General features: G+C 36.5%; 1 protein-coding gene across 1 annotated transcript in view; it reads left to right on the top strand.

Annotated features, from left to right (window-relative positions):
* LOC107598025 (HEAT repeat-containing protein 1) overlaps positions 1–25,023 on the top strand; it is a 40,018-nt gene that overhangs the window by 9,572 nt on the left and 5,423 nt on the right. Inside the window, exons 15-42 of the mRNA XM_016289268.1 lie at positions 2,382–2,593; positions 3,165–3,286; positions 3,523–3,717; positions 4,026–4,194; positions 5,071–5,219; positions 5,530–5,722; positions 5,894–6,066; positions 6,199–6,354; positions 6,747–6,989; positions 7,528–7,659; positions 7,781–7,884; positions 7,967–8,113; positions 8,223–8,341; positions 8,627–8,748; positions 8,826–8,954; positions 11,054–11,284; positions 12,639–12,768; positions 14,783–14,952; positions 15,052–15,104; positions 15,194–15,317; positions 15,556–15,696; positions 15,847–16,151; positions 16,685–16,835; positions 16,958–17,116; positions 17,274–17,408; positions 17,494–17,598; positions 19,610–19,778; positions 19,978–20,177. Coding sequence (XP_016144754.1) covers positions 2,382–2,593; positions 3,165–3,286; positions 3,523–3,717; positions 4,026–4,194; positions 5,071–5,219; positions 5,530–5,722; positions 5,894–6,066; positions 6,199–6,354; positions 6,747–6,989; positions 7,528–7,659; positions 7,781–7,884; positions 7,967–8,113; positions 8,223–8,341; positions 8,627–8,748; positions 8,826–8,954; positions 11,054–11,284; positions 12,639–12,768; positions 14,783–14,952; positions 15,052–15,104; positions 15,194–15,317; positions 15,556–15,696; positions 15,847–16,151; positions 16,685–16,835; positions 16,958–17,116; positions 17,274–17,408; positions 17,494–17,598; positions 19,610–19,778; positions 19,978–20,177 — 4,438 coding nt within the window. The remainder of the gene's footprint in view (positions 1–2,381; positions 2,594–3,164; positions 3,287–3,522; positions 3,718–4,025; positions 4,195–5,070; positions 5,220–5,529; positions 5,723–5,893; positions 6,067–6,198; positions 6,355–6,746; positions 6,990–7,527; positions 7,660–7,780; positions 7,885–7,966; positions 8,114–8,222; positions 8,342–8,626; positions 8,749–8,825; positions 8,955–11,053; positions 11,285–12,638; positions 12,769–14,782; positions 14,953–15,051; positions 15,105–15,193; positions 15,318–15,555; positions 15,697–15,846; positions 16,152–16,684; positions 16,836–16,957; positions 17,117–17,273; positions 17,409–17,493; positions 17,599–19,609; positions 19,779–19,977; positions 20,178–25,023) is intronic.

Here is a 25,023-nt window from a genome sequence, read left to right as displayed (position 1 = left end):
TGAAATCCTGCGGCTCGTGATGATACATTGATGTGTAAAGACACGAAACGATCAGTCTGTGCAAGAAACTGAACAGTATTTATATAATTTCCATATAATTTTTTAAATAATAAATTTGTAATGTCCAACATCCGACGCGTGTATGTGCTCTGGCATAGTAGACATAGATATATATATAAGTAGATTCCCGCGGGCCATAGAAACAGTCACTAATGAGGCATCTACATCAATGTATCGTCACGAGCCACAGGGTTTTGTTTGTGTATGTTTTTTTGACTCTCAAAGCCGTGATTCCCATTCACTTCCATTATATGACTGACATGCAGACTACAACGGTTTGTGTTCTACTGAAGAAACAAAGTCACCTACATCTTGGATGCCCTGGGGGTAAGCAGATAAACATCAAATTGTAATTTTTGGGTGAACTATCCCTTTAATGAATCAGTTGACAGGAAGTTTTAATGTAATGGAAATTAAAACGGGTTCTTATAGTCTTTGTTCAAAAACCTAGTGAGCTGACAACTGCCTCCTAACTGATTTGGAACCGTTTACATAACACCGTGTCTACAATAGAAGTAATTTATAATTAGTGATGCTGTCTACACTGGATGCGGCGCGACAAATCCCTGACAGTAAACTGCTGCCGCGTTCTGTTTATGACGTATTGACACAAATTTCAAATGATTTTCAAGAGGAAAATAAGAACAGTGTTTCCCCTAGGTTTACAGCTTTGGTGGGGGGAAACATATTTGCCGCGACATATTTTCCCATGCGCGCTCTCTGTCCGCTGGTGGAAGTGTGCTCACCTGTGTAGGGCCCCTTTTAAATCCGTTTTATGTTTTTTCCAAATTAAATTTTTTTCCTTTTTAATTTTTCTGGATTCCGCTTTTTTCTGTTTGAATTTTTCTGGACTCCTTTTTAATGGTTAAAGCATGTCTAATCAATTAAAATCATGAAACTTATTCAATTTAAAATGTATTAAAAGTAAACAAAAAAAAAACTACATGCTTAGGGCCCTATGAAAAGTTTTATTGTTACCAAATTCTATTTTAGAATAAAAACAACTTAATTTATTCAAGTGTATTCTTAAAATAGCCTTTGAATTTTTTTTTTTCCCGCAGAAATTCTGTGTTGTGTATTTAAATTTATCTGGTCATGAAGTGAAGGCATAATACATTAATTTAATTTATCTTTTAATTATTGAAAATTAAACAAACTTAATTTTTTGGCAAACAAAGGGGATTTACTATTAACAATAAAACATGGAAGAAATGTTGTGTGATTATTCCTTAAATTAAAGTTTTAATAATTGTAGTAGTAGTACTAATAGTATTAGTAGTATTATGTACATTCTACTGAACAATATCTCTGGCACAGTGTCTTCAAGTTAAACAGAACCTTTTTTTTTGACGGGTTGCTGTGAATACCTTCACATTTCTGTATGATATGAGGCTAGTTTTACTCAAATGAAACGGTAAAATGCTTATGAAGTGACTCTCCGAGTAGTTTTGGAGATGTTGTTCATGTATTTAGACCCTGAAATCACAGCGAACGTCACGCGCTTCAGTATGTGTGTAGTAAACGAAACCGCGCGTCTTCGCAATTCATTAACACAGAACATGCATGATTTATATTTAAATAGTCTTTTTGTGGCTTAATATTTACAGATACTAGTCCATATTTAAGTGTAATCAACTATGTTCAATTCATTTAAAATTTGACAAATTCCGTGACATTATACAGTAAATTCCGTTTTTATGACTGGATTCCACGATTCTGTCTGCGTTTTCCGCATCGTGGAAATCATAGGGCCCTACCTGTGAGTGTGTGTGCGTACGTGCGTGTGTGCGCTACAGAGAGCAGAGGAGAATTGTAAACACGTGACCATGTAGAGACAGAAACGACATGCCGTCGTGTAAAGTAAGATACATAGCCTAAGGCTATTTAGTTTGTTTAATAAAACAACAAGGTATAGACCTGTTCTATAGGAAAGGTAACCTTAAATGACTTCTGTTGTTATCTGACGCTATATATAAAACACTGAAGCCATCTTAAAAGGTAGCAGTGGCAGCATGCCTGTAGTGACTTGAAATGTAATGTATCATTAAGCTATTCTGCTCATTTAATCCATGATAATGAAAAATGATAATTAGGGGTGTAAATATTATGTGCTTGTTTTACACATTATTAACTCACAAATGCAGCCAAAATATAACATGAACATTTAATTGAAGTCTTTAAAATTGCAAATCATGTGTCCCAATTGGGACATCCACAACAACAGCAAAAAGTGTTTGTTTTTTAAAATAATGTAGGAATATAAATAATGAATTTTACACATTAAGAAGGAAGCTTAGCTTTATCTGGTTTGTTTTCCGCAGGTGTTCAGTGCTAAAAGAGGCTGTGCAAGTTCTCGATGACCCACATATTACTGAGGGCAACCCAGATCTTAAAGCACAGATTAGTTGGGAGCTTCTGCCCTTCCTGGTGTTGACCAATGCTGCGCCCAAGTGTGTGGAGCTGCAGATGGCATCTTGTGTTGCTGAATCCACTTTGCTGTCCCAGCATCCCCTTACTCATGGTTGGGCCAAAGGTAAACACTGCTGCCGTTTTACAGTGAAATCTGTTTTACAGTAGAAGGATTTGTTTTAAATAATGCCTAATGTATCATATTGGATATGCAGATTTCTAAGGCCTCTAAATTATCAACATAATCAAAAAAATCTGTTGTACACAATTTTGCATGCCTTCTGTCATTTGATATGTAGTTTATATATTTTTTTCTTATACCTAGTAAAAGGCCTTTTAGTCCACCTCAGGTCGTGGTACATGTGTCTTTTTTCAAATAAAAGTACTCATTAGAATAACTTTTAAAATGATAGTAATATTTCAAGATTAACACTCTTTGGACTGAAGCAACTTAGGTTTGCTTAATTATCAATTTCCTACTTATTTCTGAGTATAAAAAAAATGTTCTGCGGGAATTGATTTTATCAATTGGTATTTGATTGGATAATTAGGCTTTGATATTACTGGTTAATATTAATTACACTGCCCATAGTGGCTTGAAATAGTCAGAGAAATAGAACATTATCTTATGATAATTTGATTAAATCAGTACTGATGGATTCTCTGTTGTCTTGATTAATTTTCTTTATTTATAGTGCTGAAGGATGTTCTGGTCAAAACCTCTCCATCAGATGTGCTCGGTGTGGTCAACCAAATGCTCACAACAACTCTGATCAAGAACTTGGCCAACATGGATCATGCAACCAAACGCAGCACTGTAAGTGTCAAACTTCCTGTCCAAGCAAAGGAGTGGTTCACCTAAAAATGAAAATTACTCACTCTCAATGCATTTGTTTCTTTGAACGTTTATTTTGTCCATACAGTGAACAATTTATTGCTGCATTCTTAAAAACACCTTCCGCATAATTTCATGTTTGAACCAACTTATTAATACAAACCAACATTGTCTTTGCAAAGTTCAAACTGTGTTTGTCTCATGTGTCAATCTTGCAGCTGCAGAATGTGTGTGATATCCTGAGCCGTCAGGGCAGCAGTGTGCAGGAGAGAGCAGCATTTGTGGTGCTCAGTAATGCACTGCTACAGAGTCTGCAGTCCATGACGGAGAGTCAACACCTCCACACAGCACAGTGTGTGTACAAACTACTGGAACCTTTACTGCTACAGGTCTACACAATCCAACCTGAACCGGTCAGAGCACAAATGCAGAAACTGCTGCTACTGCTTTCTTTTCATTTCTGTTGTTTAGAAAAACACTAATGTTTGAATTATTAAAAAAAAAAAATTATCAGTACCATGTACTTCCAGCATTGACTGATGCTGATAATTATAGATTACTAATTTTAATATATAGTGATGGTTACTTTTATAATGTGCATTATATTTTCATTTTGTGAATTGTACATTTGACATCTACACTGTTATTTGGTTAAAATTACACAAAATTGTATTTACGTAGGTCTAATGTTCATTTTTTTTATTTCTTTATTGATTGTTAGACTTCTAGTGAGGAGGTAAATGAGTGTCTGCCAGTCTGTGTGATATTGGGTGAGTTTCTGCAGAAAATGAGCTCTGGCATCAATGCAGAGAGAGAACAAGGCCTCCTTCTGCTGTCACTCCTGCGGCTTTTCATCACGGCACTCAAATGTCCAGATTCTGCATTTAAAGGTACAGGACTGCTTATTTAGCACTTATTTAGTATTTTAGACACATTTATGTCATTGTTTGTGGCAACTTACATTTTATGTAAACCTCTGAACCAGGGCTGTCCAAACTCGGTCCTAGAGGGCCGGGTGTCCTGCAGAGTTTATCTCCAACTTGCCTCAACACACCTGACTGGAAGTTTCTATGCCTAGTAAGAGCTTGATTAGCTGGTTCAGGTGTGTTTAATTAGGGTTGGAGCTAAACTCTGCAGGACACCGGCCCTCCAGGACCGAGTTTGGACAGCCCTGCTCATTTAGAGGTTTTATTTTTTTGAAAGAAGTCTCTTATCCTACCTAAGACTGCAAAAAGGCAGTAAATACAGATTGGATGGATAGATAGATAGATAGATTTGAAAATGTAATACATTCCTTTGATGGTAAAGTTGCATTTGGTGTTCAATAAGATTTTTTTTTTTATTAATAGAAAGTTCAACATAATGGCATTTAAAATATAATTTTTATAAATTTAAAATATAATTTTTTTTTGTAACAGTGTAAAAGTCATACCTGTCAATTTAATGCATCCTTGCTGGATTTATTTTATGAAAAACATGTATTGACCCCAAACTTGAGTAGTAGTATTCATCTGCATAAATCTCCTTGTAGGCTATATGTATAAGAAAAATGTGTGTTTAACGGTAATGACTGTGTTTAGAGAGCAGGGCATTTCTATGAATAAAGGCATTCACTTAATTAACTACAAATCTTTAATGTTCTCAAAATGGTCAAATATGGCCCAATTAATTTGCCTGAATAATTCATTATCTAAAAGAGATTTATGGTGCTAAAAATTGCATTACTATGTAATGTAATTTTTAGTTAACAAGATTGTGTTTTTCAGATGAGCCATGGTGGAACCCGGAGAAAATGGACGCCAATACCTGCTGTTACCTGCATCTCATGTTCAGTCTGTTTGATGTTGTGATATCAGGGGCCAGTCAAGGGCCCTTGGCTCCATGCTTCAGGAGCCTGATGCAGCCTCTGTTACAGGTACTGTATTCTCTTCACAGATACTGTTTAACACTGCATTATACTTAATAAGTGGAATATCATGCTGTTGATTTTGAATTTTACTGATGTAGCTGAGGCACATTAGTAGTTTGTGTATATATATATATATATATGCAGTTCTTGAGCATGTTTTTCACTCTTGCCATACTATAATTATGCCAGATACTGTCATTTTGACAGTCAGGAAATGCATGACTGAAGATTTAATTTTAACATTACTAATTCTTTTAAGTAAAATCAATGGCATTGGATAGATGGCTAATTTCTCTCTGGTTGTGTCATTTTGCAGGTTCACCTGAATGAGCCAATAACCCTGTTTAAGTTCCTCTCTCTTTTATGGGGCTACAACAGTAATTTGGGTGATCAGTTGGATTGTCGAGTTAGTGCCATACTGCAAACTCAGGCTCTTTATGTGGGAAAGGCTTTGCTTTGCAGTCAGCCAGTAAAAACCCTCAACCTTCTGGCATCAGGTTCCTCACCAGGTATGTCAATATGGTCTCTCTCACATCTGGTTTTATTTTGGTTCTGTGCACATCTGTACGGGATGTTGTGTGAGTTGAGTTAGTATATTTGCAAAGATTTTAATCATCAATATATTCATAAAAAAAAAAGAAATCTGACTCATGTGCAACCCACTGGTGTTGTTTTTGCAGTGGTGCCGTCCTTGCTGATGTGTCTGTGTTCAGGCGTCTGTGAAGTTCGGAGAGCTGCCATTGCTTTGCTCCACTCTCTCTCAGGGGTCGTTTCATCACCTTATTATCCACTGGTAGAGAACCTCCTCAAATCATCAGAAGAGATCATCGCTGACCCATCATACCTCAGCCAGGTCAGTCAAAGCACAATACAGCATCATAGCTTTGGTAAACAGGATTTTCCATTTTGTGTTGAGTAAGTTCTAGAAGTGTTGGATGCCTAAATCAAAACTGTTTAAGAAATAACACTTCTGATTTTACCGTAGGCACTGTCCAAGGTGTACGAGGAGGGACTGATATTGAAAGATAGAAAGAAAAAGCTGGCATCAATTGAGCAGCTCCTTCAGTGTGTGCAGTTACCTTGCTGCCCTGCCTACACCTGCAAAACACTGCTGCGAGCACTTCAGGACGTTCATGGAGAGGTACTGTCACCACACTGATCATTTTGGTTAGCATCTCCTCAAGTAGTGTTTAGTTGTTTTGTGTATTATAGAAGTGGTTTGTGCAGTCCATGTGATCAGGTGTTTCATGGTCATGACCATGAAACATACTAAAATAATAGTTCTCAACAGGTGGGAAAATCCATCTTTGCTCTGCAAAGGTGACGCATAAGCTGTACAGTAGACAAAAACTGTTTAATGCTGCTCTGAGGTGGCATGAATGCATTTACACTGCAATTACAATTGCATGTTATTAGATTTAGGTTCGCCTGAATATTTTTTTCAAAGTTGCACATAATAATTATCGGTTACTTTTATTTAAGTGTTTGATGCTAGTTTGTCATACTTTTCTTATGCTAATGCCCTTTGTCCAGCCCATTTTGGCCGTTCTTCTGCCTGCTGTGGAGCGACTTCTCGAGCAGTGTGCTCCAGACTCATGCACCTTCCTGCCAGATGAGGCCCACCTCCTGCAGCTCCTGCTTAGCAAGTTCAGTGAGGCATCTGCACCTATACTGGTCAAAGACCCTCGATGCCTAGAGGTCTTCATTAGGGCATTGGGCACCTCAGCAAAGCCATACCCTACTATGCCTAGTTTCCAGATTATTGCCCTGGAGCAGGTTGGTAGACATTTAGAAAAAGCTTTATACTCTTAAGAAGCCATTAACTGTGTAACTCTGTAGGACATAGCAAAGCAACCTTTAAAAGTAATGCAGGCTGTTTAACAAAAAAAGAGTATCTTCTGAAGAGACATGATCACTTTATATAACAAACAGATTTAGTTAAGGTTTTTAGTCACATTGATAAATTCACAAAAATAGAGCTCATCAAATATGGTGAACAGAAGCTCAACCGTAGTTGTTTGATGTGCCAAAACAAACCTTATTGGCTCTTGCAGAAGGTCAAACATGCTTGCATGACACACAAGAACAATTCATTTTTTGTGTGAACTAATCTATTAAGGATCTCAATTTAATTTTTGGACTGACACTTTTGCTTGGAGATTGACAATTGGAAATTTTGGTCCATTAAATTAATTACGATTAATAAATTTGTCGTTTGTCTTAGATTTGTCACTATAATGTGAGGAAAAATTGTTGCACCATATGTCCTGTGACGAAAGATGTTTTGTTATAATTTGATTGCATGTTTCCTCAGATCACCAAGCCGTTCTTCACTGCTCTTGGAGATGAAAAGATTCAACAGAAAATTCTTTCTGTTTTATTTGACTTGCTGGCGGGGAACAAAAACCCTGCGTGTGCCCAGACTATAAACAGTGTATTTAAAGTGGTATGGAAAATATTCATTTTCTTTTCATATCCATTTTAAATAAAATGATTTAGAAGTAATGATTTGTGCTTATTTTGCTTATACATCAATAACCCATGTTTGGCTGTGCCCCTTTTTCTAGATTGCTGTGGATGCAGAGCTAGTGGCCAATGAGCTGATGCCTGTAGATAAACAAAAAGTTACTGCTACAGTTCAACAAACACGCAGGAGTAAAATGCAAACAAGGTGAGTTGCTGTCCTTAATGAATCAACTCCAACTTCCAGTTCTGGAAGATTTGAAGATTTCAATTGCAAGCTTTATTCTCAGAAAAACACAAGAATCATCCGGGGTAGTTCCAGAGGAGAATGTTGTCTCTTGGCCAAGAGTTACCCTTATTTTAGAGCTGCTGCAACACAAGAAAAAGCTAAGGAGAGCCCAGTGTCTTGTGCCCGCTCTGTTTAATCTGCTCTCCAGGTATGTTAAGCTTGCATCTACCGCCATGTTTTTACATTTAACGTTACACTGAAATATATCACATAAAAGTATAATGGACTGTGATTGCCGTTTCATTTGTGTGCTGTAGATGTCAGGAGCCTGCCTCAGCTGAACAGGAAAATCTTGAGTACACAAAACAACTTATCCTCAGCTGCCTGCTGAATGTCTGTCAGAAACTGTCTCCTGATGGAGGGCCTATCAGCAAAGGTACCAGAAATCTGGCATGAAATGCCTAAAAAAGGATTAGAAAGGTTATGATTGGGGTCAAATGATTTCATTACTTTGTTTAGCCCTATGCGGATGTTAATATTCTACATGAGGGTGTTAGATAATTTTGCAGACCTTGAGAAATAATTACCATCCAGGTTTATTTGTCTCATATATCTACTGCAGTAGATATAAGCACAAGCTTTCTCTTGAGTTTCTTTGAATCCGTGAACATTGTTAGGAAGTATTTCATTTGTGTGTGTGTGTGTGTGTGTGTGTGTATAGATGTGCTGGAGGAGGATAAATTTAACGTGGAGCTGGTAGTGCAGTGTGTCAGGATATCAGACATGCCCCAAACTCACCAAAATGCTCTCCTTTTGCTCGGTGCTTTGGCGGGTATCTTTCCTGTAAGTACAATCGTGAAACGCTCACTCACACGCATACTTTCAAACACAGCGGTAAATGTCTTTCTCTCTGATTTTAGGAGAAGGTTCTTCACAACATCATGCCCATTTTTACATTCATGGGCTCCAACATCATGCGGCTGGATGACACTTACAGCTTCCAGGTCATCAATAAGACTGTTCAGGCAGTCATCCCTGCTCTTATAAAGGTATGTTTAAAAATATGCTTGTTCTATGTACTGTTTGGTATATTTTAAAGCAATAAACCCCAAGAAGCCGTGGTTTACAGTGAATTTATAACAGCTATACCCCTTACAGGGTGTCCGCGGGTCCTTAAAAAGTCTTAAATTCGGATTCGATGGGTCTTAAATATTTTTGGTCTCATTACCGCTAAAATATCTTAAGTCTGACGGACCTAATGACTACAATCATTGGACAGACCCGCGGTAAGTTACTGCGTCATCAGAGAGAATTGCAGTAAGTTAGCAGAATACAAGCTCACACTGAGACTCACTCTGTTTGTCTCGAGACTTCAGAACAAATGAGCGTGACAGCACACATAAACTCAGAAGAAACACCGAGGTAAACATTCACAATGTTTCGTTTATTCATAACATGATATAGTTAAATAACACCATGACAAGTGAGCTATTTTACTCAATATTCTCACGACGCAAAAAAACAATAACATTCAAAACACCTACAGAGTGCACGCATTACGTGAAGTCTAGTGTGCATGCGCATTTAGAGTGCGCTCTTTCACTGCATGATTTAGTCTATTAAAATACATTCAGAATGATCACAAATTCAAGACATGGGGGCAGAAAATGTGTATATTTATACTCAAGTTCACACGGAAGAGTGCCTTTTTTTTCCAAAAATTACTATTATAGAAAAATGGCTTTATAAAGGTAAAATGCCCATAAAAGGTAAAAATCTATTTAAACTTATCTGACCACCACACAGAATATGAAGAATATCAAAAACTTTAGGAGTCAACTGTCCACAAAAGTTCTTAAGATAGCAGCATGATAACCCACTCAATCAGCAAGTGTAATAATATTAATAAAAACATTATTCTTCCGCCAAACAATGTAGTTCCTCAGAAACGATTGTGGTTCCAACAGAGTGGTTGGCGAGCAACACACAAATTATGTTTGTAGAGTCATTTAAAACCGCTTCGAACTTGGCTCCACCAATCAGAATCAAGGACCGGAACTATCCGTTTTAGAAAGCATGCTTTCCATAAGAGCTTCAAAGATTTGAACAAACCTCAGATCTATAGTATTAAACTTCTCCATGTAACTCGTTTGTAGGGGTGTGCAATATGTATGGCAATATCGTAATAGCTGTTTAATGATGTGTGAGCTGACTTTCAGTATGTCACTCACTTTATTAAAAACAAACAAAAACACTTGATTCTAGATATGGTGGTTTTTGTTGTTGTTGCATTTATAACAATATAGTTGATGTCATATGAGCCATTTTCTTGAATATCAGCACTAATGTGGTGTTGATTTTATGCAGCAGTTAAAAAAAAGTTAATATTCTAAAGCTAGAATTTAGGCACAATATTGTCCACATTGCTCTGTGTCGAAACAAAATAGTACAATTATAATAATGAAATTAGTCCCAAACAAAACCCTAGCAGAAACGTTGCACATTTTCAAGAAACACACAGCAGTGATTTAGTGAATGAATCCATGTTTTTAAATGAATCAGGTGAGTCAGTAATTCAATGACTCATTCAAGCAACACACAGCAGTGCCTTGCTGCCACATACTGGCATTTATAATTTCCTATTTAAAGTATTATGTCTAATTATCATTATTGACCAAATCCACGCAATATTGAGATTTATTTTGTCAATATCAGACATCAAAAATGATTTGTACTACAGACATGATTGATACTTTGTATAGAAATTGTAAGGAGAAATATGCTATTACTGATGTAAGCAATAGGAATTCATTGGATTATTTTTCCTGGTGGATGATAAAATGGATTATTTATACTGAAGGAGGGATCCAAGCCGCATCTAGAGACTAGAATATCATAATATTAAGCAGTGCTTGCCTTGGCAACCACCTAGAATATGCTAAAATATGCATAGAACACATCAAAGCCGCTTGGAACACCTTGGTAACTACATGGCAATGCCCTTGCAACCAGACACAATCTATTATAGTGGTGGGGATTTTTACACAGTTTTATACACCTATTTTCTTCATAAAATGTGAAAGGTTTATTTTCTGTTATTTAACAGAAAAAAATTAAACATTATATTTCGATTCTTGTTTCTCCACAGGCCAGTGAGGGTGGAAGTGCCCAGTCTGAGGGGCATATGGAGACTGTGGTATCACATATCGTGCATGTGTTTGTTGATGCCCTGCCTCATGTGCCTGAGCACAGACGCATACCTATTCTCAGCCAGCTGATGAACACACTGGGGCCGTCTCGCTTCCTCTGGGTCCTGATGCTGCTCCTGTTCAAACAGCATGCCACACAAACTTCTGTCAGTGCAACTGGGACTGAAAAGGTAAAGAAAGTTTCATGCATGTTTTTAAAATTTCTAACTGTATTGATATTTTAGTTTAAGATTGCTGAATAAGCAATGTTCAGAAAAATTTTATGATTAGGGATGCACCTATACCATATTAGGGATGGTATACCAATATACCATATTAGGGATATGAACATTTTGGCCGATACCGATAACTGATAATTCTTTATTTTTGAAAGCCGATAACCGATATGTTGGCCGATAAATCTATATCCAAATTTTTATATACTTTTTGAGAGCCTGATTACAAAAAAGTTCTCATCATTAAAAGCCACATCCCAAACACTTCAACATAAGCAGCCTAGTTTGAACGGTGTACGTTTTAAAAATAATTTTACACTCCCATTACCAAATTTAGTCATAAAAAAGTCTTACAAATAAATAAAATAATGCAAACAAGTCACTGGACATCATTACACATGTAAAGAATCAAAATGAATGCGCCATAGATCAATAAAACGGAATAGCCTCTGCACGAACAATAATTAAATGATTTTAATTACTAAACCATATTGTTGATAAATAATAAGAGAAAAATAAAAGTGGTTGTTTTTATTAATAATGTATCATTGATTTTGAAAAAGTAACAAATGAATACCACTGTTTTAAATAGCAGCCGTTTGAGCTGCGCGTGCTGAAGCTGAAGAGCTGAATGAACACGGTAAACTGAAGCGTTTTGCTGGCAGCTTATTTAACTCAAGGAAATGCATCCTGAGATTAATATTAATACAACATAAACATAATATTACAACTTATATATGTACAAAATGATGCAGTTATTGCGTGCTATAGTCAGAATGTGTGATCCTGTTGTGGAGGCGCTCTTCCCATAACAACGCGCTGAAACATGGCAACTAAACCCAAAGAATTCACAACATTTTATTATAATAATGTTCTCATTAGAATGTTATATACACGACATTCCCAATCATAGTTATTAATGTTGTGCACTGCTGTCTGAGCTGTGTGCGCTGAGCTAAAGATGATCACCGGTAAACTGAAGCGCTCTTTTAACTTAACCAAACGCATTCTATACGAGATAAATCAGATATACATCAAATAAACACAATAATACAACATACAATTGTACAAAAGGCTGCAAACGAACAGCGCGCATCTGAAGTGTCTCTGAAGGAAATAATGCATTATTTATCGGCTTTAAGATATCGGCAACATTTTCTTATCGGGCCGATACCGATAACAGAAAAAAATAGCATTTATCGGCCGATACCGATATGGTGGCCGATATATCGTGCATCCCTAGTTATGATACACTGGAAACCCCCTGTGTTTAGGTTTTGTAGAAACGGTTGTGTTGTTTGATGTGTAGGAGGCTGTTGTAGAAAGAGATCAGGAATTCTGGATTTCGGTGTGCTGTGAGTTTGAGATAAAGGAGCAGCTGACCTCCATGATCAGAATCTTGCAGTATCTCATGACTCTACCACAGGACAGAGAAGAAGGTAAGAACTGCCCACTTCAGTGAAATGCGTCTGAACTTTTTTCCCTTATGTTGACAATATTGTTTTCTTGATTTTAAGTGATCTTCATTTTAAAAAGCCAAAATAGATCTTAAAATCCAAAGACCGATCTTTTAGTGGTTTTCAGTGGATGTGAATAAAACTTCAAGCATTACAGGGCTCTAGACTGCGACATTTTTTTGACAATGTGCGAGTTAAAATTTGATGTGGTCGCATTTGTGCGAGTGCGTGGTCTGCACTGCTCCAAAGCGTCTGCTCCATACAGCACATTGCAGAGCCACAGCACATTGTAGCAGGAGATTTCACTTGATCACGTGAAGAGAGGTGCTTTCAGTGCAAGCGCTTCAGGTGTAGAGCCTGGTTTATACTTGCCGCGTCAGCACGAGCACAAAGGTGCATGCAGCGTGCTGCAAAAATTATGCAAATATTGAGGAAACGAGGAGGATTTGGTTTTCAAGCTAAAGTAAAAGACCACTTCTTAAACCAGAGAAGGTGAACATGTTGATATTCTTGTGGAAAAAAAACATGCAACCGACAGCTAGTTTAGTTTTACTTTTCTTTTTGTTTTAATTTTGAAAATATTTGCTGTTTACCTCACGTTACGCTATGGAGGCTTTCTTTTAATGTTTTTTTTTTTTTTATTCCTCAGTGTTTGCTGAGCGTTCTGTAATTTATTAGTCGGTATATAATACAGCGTGTGGTGTATGCCATGCCTCATCTTATTCATTTTTGTTAATAAACGTTATGTAAGCTAGTTTGTCATTGTAGCCTACTGTTTTATTGTTGTTGTGCTTTTTAATTAAGAATAACAATAAATCCATCTTTTGGTTTAGTCTTAAAAAGTGAAAGGTGTATAGATGCAAGCAAAACAGACAATTATCTTTTCTTGTCAAACGTGATAAGATCTCGAATTCGAAAGTGAAACCATCCAAAGCCCAGCTTATAAGATGGCAAAAGAGGAACTCCTGTTCACAAAATTCAAACCACAAATAATACTGCTGATGAAAAAGAACGGGTTCAATGTTAACCACTTTCGTTCCCATATAACTATAAACTATGATAAAAGTTAATCAGCATGCATTGATTAATACCATGTTGTAGAAAAAAAAATTTGTGTGCAACCAACTGAGAAAGTTAGTCGCAAAAGAGCGACCAGTGGGAAGAATGAGTCTAGAGCCCTGCATTATTTAGCATGCCTGCCATCCAGTAATAGCAATAAGCTTTGTGTTTTTTTTAACTTTTGACAAGAACAAAGTCTCAGCTTTGAAATGCTCTCACTTTCATCATGAAATTCAAACAATAAATGGTGTTGATGCTCTTAATTGTGGCGTGACAGATGGCGGTATCTGCCTCAGTTTAAGCAGCAGCACAGAGCGCACACGAAAAGATTGTCTTCCTATTTACTACTAGTTATAGCATGAAATAAACATGAATTAGCATCAAAGATGTGTTGAAAGAACCCCTATAGCTTATTGAAATGTATCATGTCCTATGTAATCACTCAATCAGTGTATCAACTGTGGGAATACCTCAATAAAACGGCAAACATTGTCACTTAAGGTAACATTTACCTCAAGAAACCCTTTCAGTGTCCATAACTCAATTTAGTCAACTAGGGAAAAAAACTTCATAGAGGATTTTGCTAAATATGCAATATATTACATATTTTCACTTAACCTGTTAGTGATGTTAAATGCATGTTTAAATATGCATTTGTAAAAAAGCCTTTTAATATTAAGAAGCTAATTATGTGCAGTTTGTTATGCACAATGTTTGTATACAAAACTGCCTTTTGTGCAATTATGAGCAATGTTTGTATACAACACTCTTTATATTTAGGTGTGGACTCTGTTGTTAATTTTAACCTTTAAAGCAGGGTTCCCTGTATGGTTTACAGAATTATTGACAGTTAGTTCGAATCGACTTCTCGAATCGAATCTAGAAATTAAAGGACAGGGGGAAAAAAAAACTATGTTTGATATTTTCCTCTGTGCAGCTCCGGAGAAAAAGAGGACCCGTGGAAGAAGTGCGGTGAAGAAGGAAGAAACCGTCTCTGATGTGATCTTCAACGTAGAGGCTCATAGTGGCAAGGACCTCCGCCATTTTAAATTCCTCTCCGTCTCTTTTATGGCTCAGCTTCTGGGCTCTGACAGATTTGTTGGGAAGGTAGGTTAAGAGTAGGAAGCATTCGGTTTAATGTTGATATTATTATGCCTCTAGGATTTCTCAGTAGACACCCTAAATGTGTAATTGTTCGACTGATAGGTGGCTGACTGTGAGGACCTAACAGAAAGCACCTTGCAGGCTCTTCAGCAGAAGTGAGTTGCAGCTTGACCACAGTACTTGGCTTAATGGTGATTGGTTGTAGTGACATTGGCAGGGTGTAACATTTGTGTTTACTTGTTAGTCTACTGGAGGAGGTTCTGCGCTACATCCATGCAGTTGCTCGATGTGTAGAGGATAATGCAGACAAACCCACAGCTAAGTTCTGGAGAGCTCTGCTCAGCAAGTCCTATGACATCCTGGACAAGGTAGGAAGCACTGGATTGATAAGATATTATTGAGCATGTTTACAAGCACACCAATATGCCGATAGCTACCAAAAATTAGTTTATTAAAATAGCCAACTTTACCTGTTTACATACAAATCAATAACCTGGCAAAGCAAGACTTTCTTGGGTCAAGAAAGAGTTCAGAATGCACAGTACATTTTTTTGTGTACACTTTAATTCGTGCATGCACATGCATAAAACATGATCTGACTTTTAGGTTAATGCCCTGCTACCCATGGATTCCTTCATTATGGTAATGAGAGGCCTGATGGGTAATCAGTTGGCATCAGTTAGAAGGAAGGCCATGGAGTTACTCAATAACAAATTACAGCAGCGAACGCAGTGGGTGGAAGAACAGGTAAAAAAAAATTTGCTAAACTTTATTACATAATGCAAACCAGTTTTAATTGTTACATTTTATAACTTAGAAACAATGACTGCATATTCTACAATAATAAATGTGTTTAAATATTAGCTGATCACTTTGTTTCCTCGATTTCTCTGACAGATTACTGTGCTTCTGGAGCTCATTGGCGTCCTCCTAAAAATCGTGGGTCGGCGTCACGGACAGGTCACGGCACAGGAAGAAGAAGAAGAGCTGGCTATCAATCGACAGACAGCCCTTTACAGCCTTAAGCTTCTATGCCGGAATTTTGGCGCAGCCCACCAGGAGGCATTTGTACCAGTGCTGAAAAAAGCAGTGGAGCTTGTTGCTAATAAAGACGAGGAGAAGAACGTCATGGGAAGTGCTCTGCTGTGTGTAGCTGAAGTGACCAGCACACTGAAGGCCCTCGCAATACCACAGTTGCACAGGTACTGTTAAGCCCAAAGTAAGGTATTTGGATTTTACACGTATGCTAGTGTATAGTGAACAGTGCAGGGGTTGTAAATGTTGTCATCCGTATAGGAAGTGTACAGTAATGTGTGCAGCCTGACTCCCGACACAGATGAGCACTTTTGTGAGGGGTTATGAGATCAATAGGCCTACATCTTTAGTTTAAAGCATTTACAAAGATATTTTTATTGCTTATAACCTCTGGAGAGAAATGATGCAGACATAGATTTACCTTTACGGTGTGTTGTTGTCACCTGTGTTTGTGCATGCTATCAAATAGAATATACTTTAAAGTCTTATGTATTCAGCTGTATGCATATGTTAAGCATACGCGTCAAAACTGAAGTATACTTTTGAGTGTTCGTAGTTGAATTTTACATAAGTACGAAGTGTAAAGCTGACAAACCGTGTAAATCTCTAGGGTTGGGAATCTAGAAATGGTTCTAATTTTTAAAACATACTGGAAGTGAATGATCTTCATAACTTGTATATTAATGTGTTCTGTCTTCAGCCTGTTGCCTGCAGTGCTAGACACTCTAAAGGAGAGGAAGGACCTGCTGAACAATGAAATCTACCTGCTGAGCGCTGTCACAGCTCTACAGCGCGTATCAGAGACGCTACCACACTTTATCAGCCCCTACCTGGAGGACACCATCTCACAGGTCAGTATCAGTGCAACGTTGTTACTTTAAGTTAAACCCTAGAGCAGCATATGTTCAAATACATTTTATCTACAAGGTTACAATTCTCATTTGAATCTTCTCATTCCTCTCTGGTGCTCTAGATCGCCTGCCTAACTCTGCTAGCCAGACAACTGACATCTTGCCCTCAGCTGTCCGTACGTCTCTCCTCGCTCAGCGCCACTCTTGCCACAAAGGTGCCTCCAAGGGTCCTCATTCCCACCATTACAAAATGCTATTGCACCATGGTGGATGCTCAGCAGGTAGGTTTTGGTATATCACAGAAATACCAAAGAGTTTGAATGGACACATAATCTTTGAGATGTCTTTTAGAAGTGTCAATTAATGGGCACTTCCTTTAGTTTATTGCTATTCTTTGTTTTATTCATCTAATACCCATATTTTCTGTACTTGTTGCAGAACCGTCTTGGTCCTCTGATGATCATCCTGAAGGAACATATAACTCGCATGGAGAAGGACCAACTCAACAACCACCAATCAGAGCTCACTTCCTTCTTCCTGTCTGCTCTTGATTTCCGTGCCCAGCATTGCCAGGTGGCACTACATACCCCTTTTTCAATTTATTTTTTCAATAAGTGCACTTATTGATGATTATAAATATAACTTTATTGTTTAATAGGGGGATCTGAAGAAGACTGGTGAGATCGAGGGCTATGTGATTGACTGTCTGCTAGTGATGGTTATGAAACTTTCAGAAGTCACCTTCAGACCTCTCTTCTTCAAAGTAAGCTTCTATTGTTTAGTGAGAAAAAAGACTTCCTCTAATAAACTGATTCTCAAAGTGGTACGCAGAGGAATCACTGAATTAAATATAAATGAATGTTAAAACACTTTTAAAAAGTTTACAAGGTGGCTAAATGATGCCTGTTAATTTTTTTGATCAAGTACTGTACATTTAAGTACAGTACAGTAACTACCTCGTTTTTGAACTGTGCATAGCTGTAGCTGAATAATTAGGCCTACTACGCTACTGTATTTTTATGTTGGCCATTATGGTGGTACTTGGAGAGCCAAATGTTTTCTAAGATGGTACTTGGTGTAAAAAGTCTGAGAACCACTGCTCTAATAAGACAGTCTCTTGTTTTTAGTTGCATAAATAATAATAGTGATGGGCTCTTTCGAATCACTGCTCCATAAGTCTCTAAGGATTTTACATGATCGTAGATCAGTTTTAAAATAAAGACACGTTAATGCCACATTTTTATATTAAAAAAATGAATCAAGCAGTTAATTGGCACTTGTTAGCCTGATTAGTTACATGTTCCATAAAACACAAAGCAAGCCCTACAAATGAATACAACAACATATTATACAGACACTGAATGTTAATGGTGTTTGGTGATTTGTATATCTAGAAAACATTTTGTGAAGCAAAATTTCAGTTTCGAAAGCTACATTTATCCCATTACTAAATAACATGTCAAATAGTACACAATATTGTAAAAAAAAAATAAAATAACGTACATATTTACATGGAATTCACTAAACAAGCTTTCGAGACTGAGCTTAAAAACTGTTTATTTTATTACAAAATTCAAATAATATATGTTGTCTTAAATGTGACGGGAATCTTTACAGAGGAGCATTTTGCTAAATATATACACTGTATTACAGATTGATTATATTTTTATTTGTTAATGATTCTCATTTTAACCTTTAATATTAATGTACCAACTGACAGGGTTCCCTGTATAGTTTACAGCATTATTTGCGAGACTGTACCTGTAATTGAAATATTTTCTGCGGTTGTGTGGTCATGGTGATAGCTAGGGATGTAACGATTAACCGCGAGCCGGTTGAAAATCGATTCAAATATCTGACGATTCAAATCGGTTGAGATGCTCAACAAATCGCGATTCAATTAGGGGTAGGAGTTTATATGAATGTATGTCTGAGGGGAACTTACTGTCTATAGAAAAGTTTCGATGGCATTTTTTTGTTTTCATCTTGCCGTAAGTGCAGCGCTGCTTTGTTTACAGCGGAAACCAAAGAAAAACGCCTTAAGCGCCACCTGCTGGCAGAGAGTGAATCTGCGTCTTGTTCAGCTCGTCGGCCGTTTCTGTTTCATGCAGATATTTATGTATAGTTTCACAAAACTGAAGTCAAATCATTCTGTTTTTGCTTCAAATTTCGAAATTATACAATCTAATTTAGATTAAAAACTGCTTGTGTTGCATGTATGCAGCATCTTTGTTTGGATCATGATTAAAATGCAGTGGTTGCCTCTAATTTTAAATGGAAAGAGCACAGACAAAGCCTTAGTTTGTTTATATGAAGAGATTTATTTGATTTGGGGCTTGTTTTAAAATTTCTATTTATTATTGTTATTTACATTATATTTAAATGTTGTTATTTAGCAGACTCTTTCATCCAAAGCGATTTACAAATGAGGACAATAGAAGCAATCAAAACCAACAAAAGAGCAATAATATGCAAGTGTTATATTATTATAGTGTTATATTTCAATTTCACAAAAAACGTGCAGCATTTTGTTCAAGCAATAATAAAAGGCATTTCGTTTATAATTTCTTAAATCTCATTTTGTTAAAAAAAAAAATCGTGAATCGAATCGTGAAATCAAAATCGTAAATTGAATCGTTACATCCCTTGTGATAGCTAATAAACTGGTCGATTAATCAGTTAAAAAAAAAACTTTGCCAAATGCTCAATATGTACTTGACTTGAACAAAATGCATGCTGATCGAGTCTTTTTTTTATTTTTCACTTTTCTGCAGTTGTTTGACTGGTCAAAGATGGATGGTGCTTCTAAAAACCGCCTGTTGACGTACTACAGACTGGCAGACAGTATTGCCAACAAACTCAAAGGACTGTTTGTGTTGTTTGCTGGGCAGCTGGTCAAACCCATCTCTGAATTGCTGCATCAGCTCAACATTTCCCACACAGGTAGTCTGCACATATCAATATGTTTGTATGAAGTTCCAAATACACCTGCAATGCCTCACTGTTAAACTGGGCCAACATTAACATGACCAGATCAGGCTAAGAATAGTGGAATAGAACGCTAGAGATAAAACACTAGAATATTCCAGTTATTTTTCTTTACTTTTTTTTTTTTTTTACTGATTACCCATTCTGCCCATAGAAAAACCTTTCTTCGATTCAGATGAGGAGGAGGAGGAAGAGGATTCAGATGATGATGATAATGATGAAGACAATGTGGCAAAGAGCAGCCTGCTGCTGCAGCATGTGTTGAATTGCCTCCATAAAATCTTTCTCTATGATACTCAGCGCTTTCTCAGTAAGGAAAGGGCTGATGCACTCCTAGGCCCCCTGGTGGATCAGGTCAGTATGGCACATAAACTGTATGCATCAAGAACTGCAATCTATTCCCCACTCATGTTATTCCTGTGCAGTAAGTTATTACATAAGCAAAGTTATTGGATAATCTGTTGACATATTTTTTAGTTCAGATTGGGGACCTAAAGTAAAAAACATCTAGATGGTGCCGCTCTCCTGAGATCATTAAACGTTTAAAGAAATTTTTTAAAAGGTCTTTTCTTACTAAAGAAGTAATATAGTAGTTTTGCTTGGCAATAACAAAATAGGTCAGGGCGGTGTGACCAAGTGTTTCTCAACCCTGTTCCTGGAGGCACACCAAAAGTACACATATTGGATTTCTCCCTAATCAAACACACCCGATTTATCTCATTAGTAGATATGCCAAAACTTGAAATGGGTCAGGGAGACAACCAAAATGCCTACTTGTAGGTGTGCTTCAAGGACCGGAGTTGGTAAACACTGGTGTAACCAACATGCAGGAACTAGGGCTGGAACAAGTCAACAAACTTATCTATTTGCGCAATTTAAAACACAGTATTGCATTAAACAATCATTTATCAAAACTGCCTTTAAAACCCAAGTTAAACACTGCAGTCACTATATAAAGCCACTTAAAGGGTTAGTTCACCCAAAAGTGAAAATTAGGCTGTGTTTTACTCACCCTTGAGGCATCCTAGGTGTATATGACTTTCTTCTTTCAGACGAATCCAATCGGAGTTATATTAACTCTTTCCCCGCAAGCATTTTTAAAAAAAGTTGCCAGCCACTACCAGTGATTTTGATGATTTTCACTAAAATGTGATGGCCTCCAGTATATTTTGCTGTATGAATATTTGAATATGCAATACACTAAAAAAAAGATCAGAGCCTCTACTTTTAAATGTTTTATTCTATCTTAAAGCATTCTTTTTTTTTTATCAACACTTGAAATATAGGTAGGTTTCATAAAAAATTATAATTTTGAGCAAAAAGGTGAGAAAATCTAATTTTTATCAAAAACTACATCTGGATAATATTCAGTACAATTATCAAAGTATAAATCAAGTAAATCTCTTCCATCAACACCTCCAAAGCTTGCACAGACATATACCACTTTCTGGATTAACATTTTACTCTGTAACATTATATAGTTTTCATTTATATGCTGTCTATTGCTGATGATCGCATTATTTTTCATATGCATCTGTTTATATAAGAGATCGCTCGTTGTTCCGTCCTGTTCACATGTGTTTTTTGTTCGGGAGGTTTTGTACTCTTTCAGAAGATGTGTAATAGCACCCCCGAGTGTATAACAGTGAAAAAGTGTAAACAGGTACGTAAACAAAACACAGAAGTGGGCATGTCTCTAGGGCCGTCTTTATTAGTGCTAATGAATCAGGGACTTTTATTATGCCTCGCTACAATGATGAAATTAATTCACAGCCATTATAAATAACATAATGACTAGCTGGGGCTAGCAAAAAAAACACTAGAAAATATTTTTTATTACATAAAGTTTTATACTTCTAATTAAAAGTTTTACTATTTAAAACAGAGTTCAGACATATGGCTTTAATTTTAAAACAAAGAGAGAAATTAGTTTGAAATAACAAAAGAATGCAATGATTATATGGGATTTTTTTTAAACAAACAATTTAAAAATTGTAACTCCGTCACATGGCTGCAAAGGTGCGGTCACATTTAGCGAAATTTTGCAGGAGAAATTAGTCATTTTGATAGGATTCCACTTGGGTGCAAAATTAGAAAAAATCACTAAGCAGATTTCAAATCAGGTTCAAGATTGACAAACTAATTATTTGTGTTGACCAGCGAATTTGGCGCTTTGTGCATTTGTATAATCCCCCCAAACGAATGATTTTAAAGTTGAGCTCAGTCACATGACTGTAAAAATGATTGGCGAAACTTCAAAGGCGAAATCCAGTCATTTTAAAGAGATAATTCACCAAAAACTGAAAAGGTTTTGACGGCACCCATTGACTTCCATATGGAAAAAAAAATACTATGTGAGTCAATGGCTACCATTAACTGTTTGGTTATCACCTTTTTCAAAACATCTTCTTCTGTGTTCGACAGAAAACGAAACTCATACCGGTTTGGAACAATTTGAGGGTGAGTAAAATGTTAATTTTTGGGTGAACTATCCCTTTAATAGGAATCCACGTGATCAGGAATTTTTACGTGAGAATGAAACATTTCCCTCAAGCAGAATTCTCATCAGGTTCAAGACATCAAGACACATTTGGTGAATGTGACCGCACCTTAAGTGTTGTGCTGGTTGGCTTTATTCATCCTATAGGAGTACTAACTAAAATCTGGTGCTGTCTAGTTGGCACTAAGTGCCTGAAATGGACTTTTGTTTTATTAAAAAAAATTCTATTTGAGGCCTGAAAATGAGAACGGGCCTCTGGGTAGCTTTAGTGTGCCAGGTTAATTTTTCTCCGCAATAAAATGTGCAAATAATGTCCGCCGTCGATCCCATTTTCAATAGTGCACGTCAAACTAGTGTTCTTCGCATTACTGTAGTGCAATACTTCTGCTGTTCGTAGTTAGTTTAGTAATTGACCGCAAAAGGGAAAAAAGACGTTTCTACTGCATGCTTATTAGCTAAAACGGCAAAACGTCCGGGGCTCTCATTATTTAGTGTTGCCTGTATGCTGAACGCCAGCATGTTTTAAGTGTTTTGAAAACAAAAAGCTGCAGTTTAATTGGTCAAAATCTTGCGTTTTTGTTGTGTCTGAATCCTCACCACTGAAACTGTTGATAATCCCAGCCATTGTACACTACTTCCTTGTTCTAGTAACATTTTCTCATCCTCCTCTATGTTGCCGTTGGTTTGGTGACGGTTGTTGCGAGATGCTGTAGGTGCGTGTCGGTCCCTCACCTCCTGCTGTGATCTGAAAGTCTTTGTCGAAGGTGGAGGAGCGGGCTTGAAGGGCGTCTGACGGTTGGCAAATACAGGGTCGAACGTTTCCCAATCATATGCTGCTCACGTTTCTTAGGGTGCGTTTCGGGTCGGAGGGGATTTTCAAAGAGGGGATTTTTTTTTTTGTCATAAAACTTCCAAATTGTGTCGACAGGTTGCAGGCAGGACCTCGTCAAAGGAACCATGACTGTAAAAACACACAACAGAATAAAGGCAATGTTAGTGTTTAAACTGAAAATGCATCAGCTCAGTGAAAACATTAGATTATTATCAAATTATCTGTGCTGGAAGAATTTGACTTATTTTCTATCTGATAACAAGTACTATCAAGGCCTGAGGATTCAAAAAACTGCCAATTATAGGCATTTTACATTTATACATCTGCTACTTATCACTGTATGATTTTATAAAATATTGCATTTTAAAAGCCTTAGTTTAAAAATAATAAAAAAAAATGAAACATTTAAAAATAAATATAGGACTAAACTAAAATGATCAAACAAGTCACAAACTTAGTTTATATTTTATAATACATTTAATAAAATATAAATATTTTTAAGTTATTAAATGTATTTTGATACAAGCCTATAATTAAATAATGAGTTTATAATTTGTATGCATTTAATAACACAAATAAATAACTTTTTAATTTAAGTGAAATGTATTTTCACATTAAGCTATAACTTAAAAATTGTTGATTCGTATACATTTAATAAAATATAACTAACTTCTACATTTAAGCTGTTAAATATATTATGTGAAATGTATTATTGTCACATAGACCTATAATTTAATCATTTGTTTTTATTTTTTTTATAATTTAATATACTATAAATAAGTTTATTAAACTAAATTACATTTAGTCACAAAGCTATTATAATTTAATAATTTGTATACTTTTTCATAAATGTAATAAATACATTGTAAATCTAAGTTAAATTATTCTGTTTTATTTTGAATTTATAATTACATTTGATATTTTACCTTTAGAATCTTAAAGTAACTGTGCATGTTTCAGTATGTACTGCTATTACAAACGTAAACATTTTCAATATAATCACTATTTTTATCTGATGCTATTTTATTTGTAATCAATATTCCCGAAGCTTGAGTTCAAAAGTATGCACACTTTCGGATGGATCTGGATGTAGATTGTGAATGTGAAGAGATGCTGCTGTTACTGAAGTGAGCACTAGAGGTCAGGCTGGACTCTCAGAGCTTCTGAAGCTGACCTGCTTACCATATGGGCCTTTACAACACAGTCTGACCTGAACTAAACCAGCAAACCTCCCTTCTGGGAGCTCTGACGCATCTCCACATACCATCACACTGACTTTATCAGCATCAGCAGACGCTCGGCTCGTAAAGTTCAGATCTCGCACTGATAGCGCCAATGAACGGAGAAATATTTACACCAAGTTTATAATGCGTTCACGGCATGCTGGAATTAAAGCGTGTCTCCCAATAAAAACACTTCATGTCTTTGTCAAACTGCTAGTTTTAAATCACGTAAAAACAACCAAAAGGGCAGCAGTTTGAAATAAGTTAGATATCCATCTCTACACATTTGATTGTTTATTATAAACAGATTCTGGCTGTCAGTACAGCAGTCCAACGGCTAAATAGCCGATAAAAACGCTATACACCACACAGCAACAGCAATATCGCAATTAACCTTAGCTGACACATTAGAGGAAGGATGATGGTCTTTAATGCTGTGCTCTATATTTTCATGGCCGTTTATTTCTCTTAATATTCCTATTATAAAAATAACGAGTTAATAATTAATGAATTCTCTTTCCCTCTTTCCCCGCAAGCATTTTTAAAAAAAGTTGCCAGCCACTACCAGTGATTTTGATGATTTTTACTAAAACCTCCAGTATTCCAGTATATTTTGCTGTATGAATATTTGAATATGCAATACAC

Source organism: Sinocyclocheilus grahami, unplaced genomic scaffold (assembly GCF_001515645.1).
Source record: "Sinocyclocheilus grahami isolate Dianchi unplaced genomic scaffold, SAMN03320097.WGS_v1.1 scaffold243.1, whole genome shotgun sequence".
Taxonomy (NCBI): Eukaryota; Metazoa; Chordata; class Actinopteri; order Cypriniformes; family Cyprinidae; genus Sinocyclocheilus; species Sinocyclocheilus grahami.
This window is presented reverse-complemented; position numbering and strand designations above follow the sequence as displayed.